Source organism: Sebastes fasciatus, chromosome 14, assembly GCF_043250625.1.
Source record: "Sebastes fasciatus isolate fSebFas1 chromosome 14, fSebFas1.pri, whole genome shotgun sequence".
NCBI classification, from domain to species: domain Eukaryota; kingdom Metazoa; phylum Chordata; class Actinopteri; order Perciformes; family Sebastidae; genus Sebastes; species Sebastes fasciatus.
In genome coordinates this window covers 28624329-28638022 of record NC_133808.1, presented here as the reverse complement: position 1 = coordinate 28638022, position 13694 = coordinate 28624329, and the positions used below count along the sequence as shown (strand labels likewise).

Genomic DNA, 13694 nt, shown 5'->3' with positions numbered 1-13694 from the left:
GACTGTTTGTGATGCACCACCGCAGGGTGCGTTTCGCGCTTCTTTAGCGGTTAAGTCTACACCGCCTACATCAAGACCAAGCGCCCTGGCCTGAAGAAAAAGCAGAGCATCCATTAAAATGCAGCTGTCTGATAATAAACCAACTGCAGCGCGCACACACACACACACACACACACACACACACACACACACAGAAATAAATATATAAATACATGAAAACAACGTCTATCTATTGTTTCGGAGTCAAACTTTAGCAGTTAAATACTGGTATAAATGCTTTAGAACAGAAATAAGAACGCAGAGTTAGAATGACATCCTGGTTTCTACTGTGTTTCAGCCAGTTACTGGAGGCATTCGACTGGTTTCTACTGTGTTTCAGTCGGTTACTGGAGGCATTAGCCTGGTTTCTACTGTGTTTCAGCCAGTTACTGAAAAAATTCAACTGGTTTCTACTGTGTCTAAGCCAGTCACTGGAGGCATTAGACTGGTTTCTACTGTGTTTCAGCCAGTTACTGACTGGTTTCTACTGTGTTTCAGCCAGTTACTGGAGGCACTAGACTGGTTTCTACTGTGTTTCAGCCAGTTATAGGTGGCATTAAACTGGTTTGTACTGTGTTTCAGCCAGTTACTGGTGGCATTAAACTGGTTCTACTGTGTTTCAGCCAGTCACTGGAGGCATTAGACTGGTTTCTACTGTGTTTCAGCCAGTTACTGGAGGCATTAAACTGGTTTTTACTGTGTTTCAGCCAGCTACTGGAAGCATTAAACTGGTTTCTACTGTGTTTCAGACAGTTACTGGAGGCATTAGACTTGTTTGTGATAACTGAACTGGGCAGACTGGTTTCGATATTTGACTCCAGTCTTTGTGGCTCTCTATGTCTTCAGTCTCGTTCATCTTAATACAGACAATTTCAGGTGAAAAAAATGAGTTACGCAGGGTTTTATTCTGTTTTTATTGTAGTCACTGAATCGTTTCAGCTGGTTTCTGTTCGATTTTACGCTTCACAAAACAGTCTGATGAACTCTCCAGCGCACATTTTCTTTCGCTCTCACTATAATTTTCCTCTCTATCTTTCCATCTCATTGTTTCATCACTCTCACACCAATCTTAAAAGGTTGATTTAAAAAAAAAAAGATAGAATAAGAAATAGTGGATTCAGAAAAGGACAGAAGGAAAAACACTCAATAAAAATATCTGTCTCTCGCTTTTCAGCAGGGACTTTGCTGCATCGAAATGCTCTGCTGTTACCACGGAAACTAGGGAGGATGACAAAAAAAAAACTAATCTGTACTATTATTTGTTTTCCCTCCAAACAGCAAAGACCTCTATTGTTTGTTGATCTGCATCCAGGGTTCATATCTATCAGGAGGAATTAATACGATCAATCAGGAGATAAATAAAGACACACGGGGGCACTTAGTGGTTCAAGCACTGTTGGCACCAAACACACACACACACACACACACACACAGTGAAGCAGCTGACTCTGTGATGAGAATAATGAGTTGAATGGATCTTCCTGTTTGTCATTCTAATGCAAGCTTTTTGCTTGTTTTTGTTTTAAATTCGGCTGCACTTTCATTCATTTGGTTGAAACGTGGCAAGCATACACAAAATAGCATTACGTAACACCTCTGTGGATTTCCATTGCAATTGAACATTCAGAAAAAGTTGTAACTGCAGCACTCCTCTCCTGCAGATGGATTCGAGTTTTAACATCGAAGTAGCTGTTACTTTCTCTGGGCTCGGTATCAAAAGCTGTCAAGTGTCAACTATTGAACGTCGGCATCCCAGTCGGATTCTTTGTGTCTGTGTGTCAGATATTCATGATCTAAATACGGAAACATTAATTTTAGACGCACGCTTCTTTATTTGGAAGGAGAGATAACTGGTTGTTTCTGTGTACTCAACCGTAAGGCAAAAACCTGTCAGGTGCTCTTGGAAACCGGGCAAAAACATCTGGATAAAAATGCCCTGACGAAGACCAGTGGTTGAAATATGTTGGCTTTTTAATATTTCCTTCCTCATTCGCCACTTGTTTTAATATTTCGGAGTGCCTGGGTTGCAAAGTAATGCATCAAAAAGAGTATTGTTTTGGTGTCTGTACAATAGACTGTATATAAAGATGGACGACATGACAGCTCCACAAAAGTGAAGCCAAAACATCTGGATCGCCCCCTGGTGGCTGGTTGCAGTATAGGTCATAGATCCTGCCGCCTCCATGTTAGCAGATGGGACATAGGTCAAACTAAAGCGTCAAAGTACACGACAAATATATTATTTTCAAAGATGGTTTCTGTAATTTTCGGTAGTTGTTATCACGCTGATGTTTGTTCAAGTGATCTTTTTTCTGATAAGTTTGGTTTTAATTAGTTATTTGGTGCTATAAACGGGGGGTGAGACGTCATGATTGACAGCTGATGTAATTCTCTCTCGCTAACAAGCTGCGGCCGTGCTCTGCTCGTGTTTGGCTCAGGATTGGCTCAGGCGGGTGTGTGGGCGGGACCTCAATACCGCAGCCAAAGAGCATAGAAGCAAAGAGACAAAACAGCCACTTTGGACTGAAATGCTTATTATATTTATAATATTATGTTATTATTATGTTATTGTTCAACGCAGGCCATTTCTTTAGAATATGACAATAGAATATGAATCATTTTGTTTTACTTTTGTACGGCACTTTTAAGGCGGTCGTTTTACTGGCTTCCAGTAGTCACTTTCAGTCCAAAATGGCGGAAGCGTAGCTTTGCTGCTGGGCGCTGACATTGCAATGGAGTGAACAATTGACTTTCACTTCTTGGCAATGTACGTTCTTTGCAACAGCTCCAACCCCTCGATCACTGCTGTGCAGACTCTGGCTCCAAATAACGTCTACATCTCAAGATATTCTCTAAAGATATTTGGCCTCATTTTTGTACAATAGGAGGAAGTGGACACCAGTTGTCCATATATATACAAAGTCTATGGTTCTCATAGTTAGGTACTGTATAAAAAATATGTGATATCTAGCAGTGCTGTGGGAGGCAACCACTCTGCCCTGACACAATGTGAAGTCTGATAAATGTCCTCAAGTGATGTCACTTGAGTCAGCATAGGTTGCGGCTGAAGACTACAAGTTAGAATGTTTGAAAAGAAGTGAGCGTACCAGAAGCCCACCGCTCATCTCTGCTGTAGGCTTGAGGCTCCAGGCTACATTAGCCACTACTAGCGTAACACACCTGAATCTTTGATCTAACTGTCGGCCGTTGAGTTCCCTTGTGGGTAATTGTAGGCGCCAGATTTTGACAAAGAAGAATAATGTGTGGAATAAAAAAGACAAGATCTCTGCTTCTGCTCCATCCACTTCTGTTATAAATTTGCGATCTCCATGCCCATGCTGAGATAACCCTGATGACATCACTAAGACATGATTAATCAGGTTATGTTTTTCAGACATGACAAAGCTCCTCTTTAGCCAGAGGCGACAGTGTTTTCACGGGCGCGGAGGGAAACTCTGTCACCCAAAATTCTAGCCTAAGAGTTAAGTTTTTGTCAGTTTAGTTAGACGAGCTTCTGCGCTGAATTATGCATCTTTATTTTTACACCCTCAGTGTTTCTATCTCATTGAATCACTGCTGACAGATAACACATTCACTTGCCAATGTTTATTACAGGATTTGGCAAAAATTAAACACTTCTCTTGGCCTCAACTTCATCAACCAACACACCAACTTCTGCTGGTAAATCTTTCACGATGTTGCCAACTAGTTACTAATACAAGATGCTGTAGCAAGTAGGGTCTGTCAAACAGAACAGGAATTGCCAAGGGGAATGAATTGTGTATGTTATGGAAATGATAACACGCATATTTCATTTCGCTGCTGCCGCTGATGCAAGAAACTTTCATTATATCAACATTGCTGGTGACTTTTTTTTTCCTGCCGTAACGTGATGAATGAGTCGACAGTGATGTGAGGCATGACAAATTATTACATTATAAGATGCAAATGTAGGTTGTATTGAGTTACAAGACTCATATGTGAGAGGATACAGCATGCACTGTGTTTAAAAAATATGTTAACTTTCATTCATATGATGTTCAGGATCTTAACAGAAACATCAGGTGCTTCTGTTTGAAGAGTGTCAGTCTGTGGACCGATGAGTCATGGTTCAGCTGACGAGGATGACGATGAGGATGGGGATGAGGGCTCTCGTGTGGTCGAGGGCTTCGCATTTTCCAAAAACTGTACCACAGCCCAAAAAAGGACCTGTGTTACAAATAAAGCTCATGTGAAATCCATGTTTTCACATGTTAAATATTACATCTAAAATGTGAAATACACCGAATGGCTAAAATTTATTTAGACAGATGGACACACAAACGCTGCAGCCATATTTGATGCTTCTCAATCAAAAACAAAACCATATTCATCAACATGCTGCTCTAACAGCTTTCACTCTTCTGGTTTCAGTCTTTCTACCAGGTGTTGAACAACCTGCTGCAGGGATTCGCTCCCATTCAGTGTTGTCATATTGAAACATGAAAGAGAAAAAGATATCATAAAATATCTGTCTAAAATATCATCGTCTGTAGCATGTAAAGACTACTGCACCCTTTGCATTGCACCCCTTTAACCTTGTCTGACTCATGATGGATAGGTTTCAAATCAAATCGATGAAGCTGACCCAGAGACTGCAGATGAAAATGATCTCTTTAGCTAAAGGAGAGGGGTCCAGGGGGTCCCCAGCAAAAAGGGGAATAATTTATTTTCACTATAATTCTATTCATAAGTAACGCAATGACATGTGCAATATTACTTTTCTATTTTAATTTACTTATTTAACTAAATGTATCTTACTTTTATTGTTTTCTATTAGGCACATGTGTTAATATTAGGAATGTCAAAGTTAACTCCATAATAACGCATTAACGCAACTTGCGATTTTTAGGTTGTAGCGGGCTCAGTTATAAAGCTAGAGTGAAGATACTGGTATCATATGAAACTAGAAAACCTAAAGAATCCATTGGTACCAACCAGGCCATACTAGCTTGTTGGAAAGGAAAAACTGTTATGGCCATTTTCAAAGGGGTCCCTTGACCTCTGACCTCAAGATATGTGAATGTAAATGGGTTCTCTGGGTACCCACAAGTCTCCCCTTTACAGACATGCCCACTTTATGATAATCACATGCAGTTTTGGGGCAAGTCATAGTCAAGTCAGCACACTGACACACTGATAGCTGTTGTTGCCACGTTATGATTTGAGCATATTTTTTATGCTAAATGCAGTACCTGTGAGGGTTTCTGGACAATATTTGTCATTGTTTTGTGTTGTTAATTGATTTCCAATAATAAATATATACATACATTTGCACTTCCATGTTGATATGAGTATTACATACTTCACAAATCTCGTTTTAAGGTACATCTTGAACAGATCAAAAATGTGCGATTAATTTGCAATTTTTTTCTCAGGGCCGGCTTAACACAGAGGTCATACAGGTGATTGCCTAGGGTCGACTCAAGTGACATCACTTGAGGACATTTATCGAATTTCACACAGCTCCCGCTCTTTTTTCACACATGTATTAGTACTCCCAAACACCTGGAGACGCAGTTCTCAAAATGCCGAACTACTCCTTTAATTTCATAATAAGCTGTGATGTTGTTGCTACATGAACATATATTACCTGCTCTCATTAGCTTCCATTAAATACATGTACCGTATGTATGTCAGTGCGTGTGGTGATGATGATGTATGAGGCTGTAGTCAGAATGTAAACAGACTCATGAAACATCAACAGGATGTTAAAGGAAACATTTTGATGCTCAGTTTGTGTCTTCTCTTTTCTTTTCTTTATCCACTGTGTTTTCATGCTCTCTCTCTCTCTCTCTCTCTCTCTGTCTCTCTCTCTCTCTCTCTCTCTCTCTCTCTCTCTCTCTCTCCTGATCTGTCTATCTTTGCGGAGAGTTTTTGCTGCATCGCAACGCTCCGCCGTTACCATGGCAACCGAGGAGAACAAAAAGACAATCTGTTTTACATCTGCTGCCGTGGCCTCAGATTCAGACAGATGTGGCGATGTTGTTTCCCGCTGTGATGTCGGCTTGTTAGCGTCCACTACTGAGAAAAATATCTGACAGACAGACACGGACAGAAGGACGGGAAGCTGTGACCTCATCAAACACACACACACACACACACACACACACACACACACACACACAGTCTCTGTCTCTCTCTCTCTCTCTCTCTGTCGCTCTCTCTCTCTCTGTCTCTCTTCAGTGATGTCGCACGCCCACAGTTTTCCACTCATTTTCTGTCATTCGTCTTCCCTCCAACCTCAGGTCGTGCCAACATCACCACGGCAACCAAGCGACCATACTGATGCTGTCCCCAAAGGCTGCCAGTCCGATTCCAAAACTATCAGTGATCGATTCTCACGACATGATCACCAATTATCAATCGAGCTATCACATCATCATCATCATCATCATCATCATCATCACCATCATCATCACCATCATTAACATTACATCATCGTCAGCCAGAAGACTGTATCATCTGTGTTTACTCACATCCCTCTCAGTCGAAGCAAGACCTGGTTATTATAGTTCTGCTCCGAAGCGTCCACAAAGTACTGCGCCTCCACAATCTGCTGCTGTGCCTCCGTTTGCTGCACCTCCTCAATCTGCACCTCTTCAGTCTGCTGCTGTGCCTCTTCAATCTGCTGCTGCTCCTGCTCAGTCTGCTGCTGCTGCTCCTCCGTCTGCTGATCCTCAGTCTGTGACATCTCCTCAGTCTGCACCTCCTCCTGCTGCTGCTGCTCCTCCTCCTCCTCCTCCGTCTGCTGCAGCTCCTCAGTCTGCTGCTTCTCCTCCATCTGCTCCTGCTCAGTCTGCTGCTGCACCACCTCGTCCTGCTCCTGCTGCTCCTCCACAATCTGCTGGTGCTCCTCAGGCTGCACCTCCTCCTGCTCTTGTTGCAACTCTTCTCCATATTGCTCCTCCTCTTTCTGCTGCACCTCCTCAGACTCCACCTCCTCCTGTCCTATGTCCTGTTGGGGCATCTTCTCTTCCCGCTCTCCCTCCTGTTGCTGCACTTCCTCCTGTTGCTGCACTTCCTCCTCCACCTGCAGCACCTCCTCGGGCAGCTGCGCCTCCTCCGCCTCCTCGTTCATCTCGGTGTGGTGAATGAGGAGAAGGAGGTTAGGGGTTATTTAAGGTGAGTGTAAGAGTTCACAGAGAAGAGTTTGGTATCTGTGAAGCGTCCGGACGTCTCTCAGACTGATGGAGTTGTGAAAACATCTATGCCGATCACAGCCGAGAGTGTTTGGGTTCAATCGAACTTCATCCAACTTCCTGTGATGTCACCTGATGGCCCGGCCGATCCAAAGTGATGATCTCTGATCTGGTCCGTTAGAGAAGCCGAGGGGGTTAAAGGTCACAAGACAAAGTATAGTGTTTTTTCAAAAAGTTGGAGAGCAGGAGTAGACTGACGGCATCTTTTAGTCGATCAAACACCAACAAGTAAACGAGCTGATGGGCTGACGACTTCCTTCACAGCTAACAGTTGAGCTCTGCGCTCCGGCACTGCGGCTGCAAAATGATCCAGCTCAGCTGTCCCAGAGCATCGCCGTAGCAACGCGAGGAGGAAGTCAACCAGCAATAAAGACGGGATGGAGTGAGAGAGAGTGAGAGAGAGAGAGAGAGAGAGAGAGAGAGAGAGAGAGAGAGAAGAGCGATGGAGGAGGACAAAGGAGAAGCAGAGAACATCGCAGAGCGTTTCCGTGGTAACTCAACAACGGTTGCTAAGAGTGATGGAATCCTGCAGCCGACAGACCTCCCTCCTACTCCTCCTCCCCCTCCTCCTCTTCCTCACCCCCTCCCAAATTCAAACCACATAACTTTACGCTCCATTCAGACGCAAACAGCAAACAGGCATCTCAATCTGTCCTCCCCTCGCTCACCCGCTGTGTCTGACAGTGAGAATGTGCGAGTGTGGGGACAGTGATGAGCTGCGTGTTTGCTGCGCATGAGAGACACTGAGCCTCTATGTGTGTGTGTGTGTGTGTGTGTGTGTGTGTGTGTGTGTGTGTGTGTGTGTGTGTGTGTGTGTGTGTGTGTGTGTGGTTTTTAGACAATGATGATGTAATGGTCCTGAAAAAGAGAGTCACAAAACCTCTCAGTCAAGTGGCACGACCAGACAATCAGTGTGCAGTCCGGCTGGCGTCCCCTAGAGGCTGTGGTGGTCGTCACTGCTGTTATCCTGAGGGTGTTGCTATTGGAAGGGTCACTAAAATCCAAATGGTTCATCCTCTGGGGAGCGCATTAAAACGGCACTCCATGTCACAACATAAAGTCGAGGTAGTTGTGAGAGAGAGATTAACAAATGTAGGTTTAAAATTAAAGCAGCAGAAACTGAGATACACTTTTAGTTACTAGTACGATCAAGCTCCAAAGACATTGGATACTACATTTCCCATAATGCAACTCAGTGTTGTCTTGCTGCCCCGTTTCAAACTTCACGCCTCCAGTTTGTGATGCAGTATTTCTGTTTGCGGTTGTATATAAAGATGGACGACATGGCAGCACCCTTAAAATGAAGCCAAAACATCTGGATCGCCCCCTGGTGGCCGGCTGCAGTATAGGTCATAAATCCCATCCTCCATGTTAGCGGATGGGACATGGGCTAAAGTAAAGAGTCAAAGTACATGTCAAACACATTTTCTGTCATTTTATGTAGTTCTTATCACGCTGATGTCCGTTCAAGTGTTCATTTTTCTGATAAGTTTTGTTTTAATTAGTTATTTGATGCTATAAAAAGAAGGTGAGACGTCATGATTGACAGCTGCTCTGAGTGAAGTAGTCGGAGGCTCGGGAATTGTACGAGAGAAGAGATGTAACTTTAACTCTCCATAACTGATTGATCAGTTTGATCATAAATCTAGTTATGGAGATATTATGGTTAGTTGTTGTTGTGTCTTTCTATTCAAACAGCTACCGTGGTGCTAACGTAGCAGCTAGGTGGCTCACGCTAAGAAGCTGCAGCCGTGCTCGGCTCGTGATTTGAACTTCGATGGACTCTTGACTCTGGTTCCAAATGACGTGAAAATCTCAAGCTGGCAGCTCTCGTAGCCAGGATATTTTGGAATCACTTTAGTGCAATGGCAGGAAGTGGAGATGAGTCGTCAATCTATAGATATATACAGTCTATATTTCCAAGCCTAAATCAAAATAACCCGATGACATCACTATGACATCATTAGGGTTATTTTCTCAGACTTGACGAAGCTCCTCCGGAGTCACAGAAGACACTAAAGAACTGTTGTTCACAAGCTGAGTTGGGCTATTTATATATCTCTGCCGTGACTCTCTGGTGTCCGTGGTGCATATTAAATAATTAAATCTTCAGTGGAGTATTCTTTTACAAGAGCGTTATTGAAACAAACAGACAGGTTCCCTACAGCGTACCTCTTTAGCATACAATCTGTTCCCAGGTGTAACCTTCCTCCCCAGGTTGTAGCTTCATAAGTTTTTACTGCCTCGTGGAGCAAGGTGAGTGAAACACACTCACACTAAACCTCAGTTTGAGCTTCAATCCAGCTCAGGCTGCCTTCCAGTCAGACACTTCACCAGCTTGTGTTTGTTCACCTTCAGGACATCCTTGTCTTTTTTTCCAGCAGTAACAGATGCTGCTGGAGCTGGAAAACACACTAAGACTCTCTCATCCAGATCCACTGACTGAAACAGGGGCGGTGTTTTAATAAACCATGAACCGCTTTTCAAAGTTTGTTTGTAGTCACTTTAACCTATGCTTACAGAGGGTCACGCAGCATCAAGCATACTGTAGGTGTCGTTGCCATGGTTACCTCCATCTATAGGAGCTCTATTTTTGATTGACAGTTCCTCTGTTTTCCCAGCTTCAAACTACACTACAGGTCATTTTTTAAAGTTTTCTTTAAAGCTGCACAACAAAATTCACAATGTCACCAAGGATTAGAGGTTGAGACACTTTAATCTATAGTTATAACTATAGCTATAGGCGGAACTGGGCTCCGATAGTGGTCGATGGCTGCGCAGCCGCCACTAGTCAGGTGGGTATAATGTCTATCTATAACTTAAATAATAAACATTTCTATTTTTCCTTTTATCTTGTAACATCTCTATGCTTTGCCAGAATGCATCCATAGATTGGCACATCTCCTTTTGAGGCGCACATTTCTTGTAAGACTCACATGAACTGTGTCGCTCCATGTCGTATTCACCCCTGTGTGAAATTGAAAAATAACTAGCAAATTTCACAATCAAGCAAATAATATCCACATCAGGATTTTCTCATATGAATAATTAAATCCGGAGACAAATAAACTGCTTTATTAAATACGGCATATGCAAAAGTAGGCAACAGAAGTAAAGCACGTCATGAACTCTGACTGATGTCGCTGTGATTTAGGGGGAATTTACTGTATTTTTCTCTTTCAAAAATAAAAATCGCTCCCTTGTAGATTTTTCAGGTTAGTTTGATGTTCAGTTCTAGATTTATTTATTAATTACTTTGACTTAGGATGCTTTCTTCATCAGGGACCTCAGTACACTTGACCCCAAAGTCCAGTTCGTTTGATTAGTGTGAATGCTCCGAACCGTACTCGGGCACGGTTCGTCGATCTGTACTTGAGTCCACTTCAAAAGGTGGCCTTGAGTACGGTTCATGTGTACTCGGGTACGGTTCGCACCAGGTGTGAAAGTCAACCATACGGAAGTCAGCGAGTAGTTTTGAAAGGGCAGGCTTCTTTCAAAGCCGCTAGTCTTCTCGCCTCGCAACATGCACCAATCTCATCTTCCGATCTACACGGCCATGATTGATAAAGCAGGAAGGCAGGCGAGATGTTCCTTAAAATATAAACAATAGTAGGTGATGGGGTTGGGCGATGTTTGTTATTATATTTAGCTGATTTAACGCATATTTTCACATCAAACTCAGTGAAATAAGGGTTTATTTCACCCTTAAATGTTCAGTTCAATAGTTTGTAATACAGTCAAAGATTGGTCATTTCGAACAGTGTCAAATTTGGGGGGGCTTTTTCCTGCTCCATAGTTATATTATATCGGCATTTAAAAATCGGTCGTCCTCTACCAAGAATCCTCAGTAACTTCTACAGGTGCATTATTAAGAACACACTCAGCAGCTGCATCACTGTACGGTGCAGGAAAAGGACAAACCTGGAACACAAGAAGCAGCATAGAAAGAACATAATAGAGAAAACAGCATCACAGGGACGGACCTGCCCTCCAGCAATCGAGGGTCTAAGGACAGACGGTGTCGTATTCTGTACAGATCTTAAAGCCCCTTGAGGCACATTTGTGATACTGGGCTATATAAATAAAATACGACTTGACTTCTCTACTTCCCCCACAACACCTCCCCAAGCTATACCGCATCATGCCTCCAGGCAGTCTGCTGAGCTGACAGCCACACACACTATTTAACCTGCTGCTGCTGCTGCTGTATCCCGAACACTGCATATACTGTACAAAACATGCTATTGTTGTACATCCAAGTCCAAATAAATCCTAAAATTTTTTTTACCAGGTCTTGGGGTTTTTCACAGCGCAGTGATTGGTGGTTCCGCGGACACTCCTCCTGATGCTGCATAGCATCCTGATTGGATGCTGCACCCGACTCACCGCCTTGATCTGCTGTAGAGAGTCTCCTGATGGAGGAAGAGGAGGGAAAAGTTTGTTTTGAAAACTGGGACAGGGTTGAAGATGGAACTGCTTTTACTGCAGCCATTTCAATATTGAGCTGTTTGTGAATTTTCCAAAAACCATGGTGCAAACTCTTTTCCTCTTTAACGATACTATGCTGTACTGTAAGGCAATGGAGATCCTGTTAAAACGGTAAATTAAAGATCACTGGATAAAGTGCAGAGTCGTTGGATGATGGTGGAGGTGATTTTATTATTTTTCTCACCACAATCTTGCTTCTCTTTTTAATACACCTGAGGAATTTTCCACATAAAACTGACTCTCACAAATTGCACAAGACGTCGCCTAAAAATAGAAATAAAATTAGCCTGAAATTAAAGGATCCACAGCTGCAGCTGGAACAGTCTGAAAACGGGCAACTTTGTGCTTTAATGTGACGTTAGAATTCACTCACTGCTCTGATTGTGTTTTATATTTGTAAGACAAAAGTGTTGTGCTCTGACTAAAATAACAATACATATGATTGGATGATTATTTCAATTTCAACATGTAGAGCATTTCATTAATTTCTGTCCATATTCGGCAGTTAGTATAAATGACATCGCTAAGATGAGAGGTGATTATAAAAAAATTCTGCAGCAAACAAAGACAATGGGCCTCATGCAAGAACATTTTTGTCTTAACTTTCTCATTGCTCTTTTTTTTCGTACCGCTGGCTCATACGAGTGTGCCGAGAAAAATTCAAGAAACGCTTTTAACTTCAGACAACTGTGTAAGTGACCTGCATAAATATGATGAACGCCACCTGTGCATAAATGAGCACACGTTCATGAGATTTGTGAATTAGCCTAATGAACAGGATGCATAGTCTTATATGCTATCACTGGGGGCCAATGATAGCATATAAGGCTATACATCCTGCCCCATTTATCTATCTCTGCCAATAAAGGCTATATCAGCATCCAAAAGAAGTAAGTCAGACATGACGTGCCTTCATATATACAGAGACAAATTAACCTTCAATTAGTGTATGATTTAAGTTGTTTTGCAGTCTGAGGTATTCATAATGACATTGTTGTGTTATACAACAACACTATTGGCCAATTTAAATTAATGATGATATTGTTAAGCTATATGAATACATTTAGAATTATATTATAATTCGAACTGCAATCAAACAGGATAATGTCGACATAATTATGAAGTGTCACGCATAAATTGTGTTCGTACCTGAGAGGAAATTCAAAATAAGAGAAAATTGGTGAATGTGACAAGTTCTCCTCCAGTAAATCACTCATACAAGCCACTTAAGACCAAATGTGTTAGTAGGAGTGCTTCTTGCAGGAGGCCCAGTGAAACAAGACAGAACAGAAATTAAGAAGAAAGAAAATGCAGAATATAAAGGCTGTGTGGGAGGAAGTAAACGGAGGAGGTTTAATGAAAACACAGAATAACTGCATGTTTGTGTGTGTGAGTGTGTGTGTGCGTGTGTGCTTGCGTGTGTGTGTGTGTGTGTGTGTGTGTGTGTGTGTGTGTACTTGTAAAACTAGCTTTGTGAGGACCTATTTGATTCTGGCCGGTCCTCATTTCTTCAAAGGCCTGTTTGAGGGTTCAGACTTGGTTTTAAGGTTCAGGTTAGAATTACAGTAGGTTTAGGTTAGGGTTAGGATAAGGGTTGGGGTTGTGATGGTTAAGGTTACGGTAAGGGGCTGGGGCTGGGGAATGCATTATGTCAATGAGTGTCCTCACAAAGATAGAATTCCTACCTGGTTTGTCCTGGATTAGTTCGGACGAATTTGGTTTAAACTGGATTGATTTGGGTTTATCTGGATTAACAGGAATACACATTTGATTGAGGATTAAACCGATTAATTCAAAGAGACCTGAAGGGACCTGACCAGAGACTAACACAGACTAGAAAAAAAGGAACAGACAATGAAATACTTAACGCAAAAGAGACCAAAACAGACCAGAGGAGACCGGGCAAGAGAGCAGACCAGAGACTGG

At 42.4% G+C, this 13694-nt stretch overlaps 1 protein-coding gene across 1 annotated transcript in view; it reads right to left on the bottom strand.

Annotated features, from left to right (window-relative positions):
- LOC141781836 (dual specificity calcium/calmodulin-dependent 3',5'-cyclic nucleotide phosphodiesterase 1A-like) overlaps positions 1-7514 on the bottom strand; it is a 30704-nt gene extending 23190 nt beyond the window's left edge. The window contains exon 1 of the mRNA XM_074657714.1: positions 6558-7514. Coding sequence (XP_074513815.1) covers positions 6558-7159 — 602 coding nt within the window. The 5' untranslated portion in view covers positions 7160-7514. The remainder of the gene's footprint in view (positions 1-6557) is intronic.
- Positions 7515-13694: the final 6180 nt, after the last annotated feature.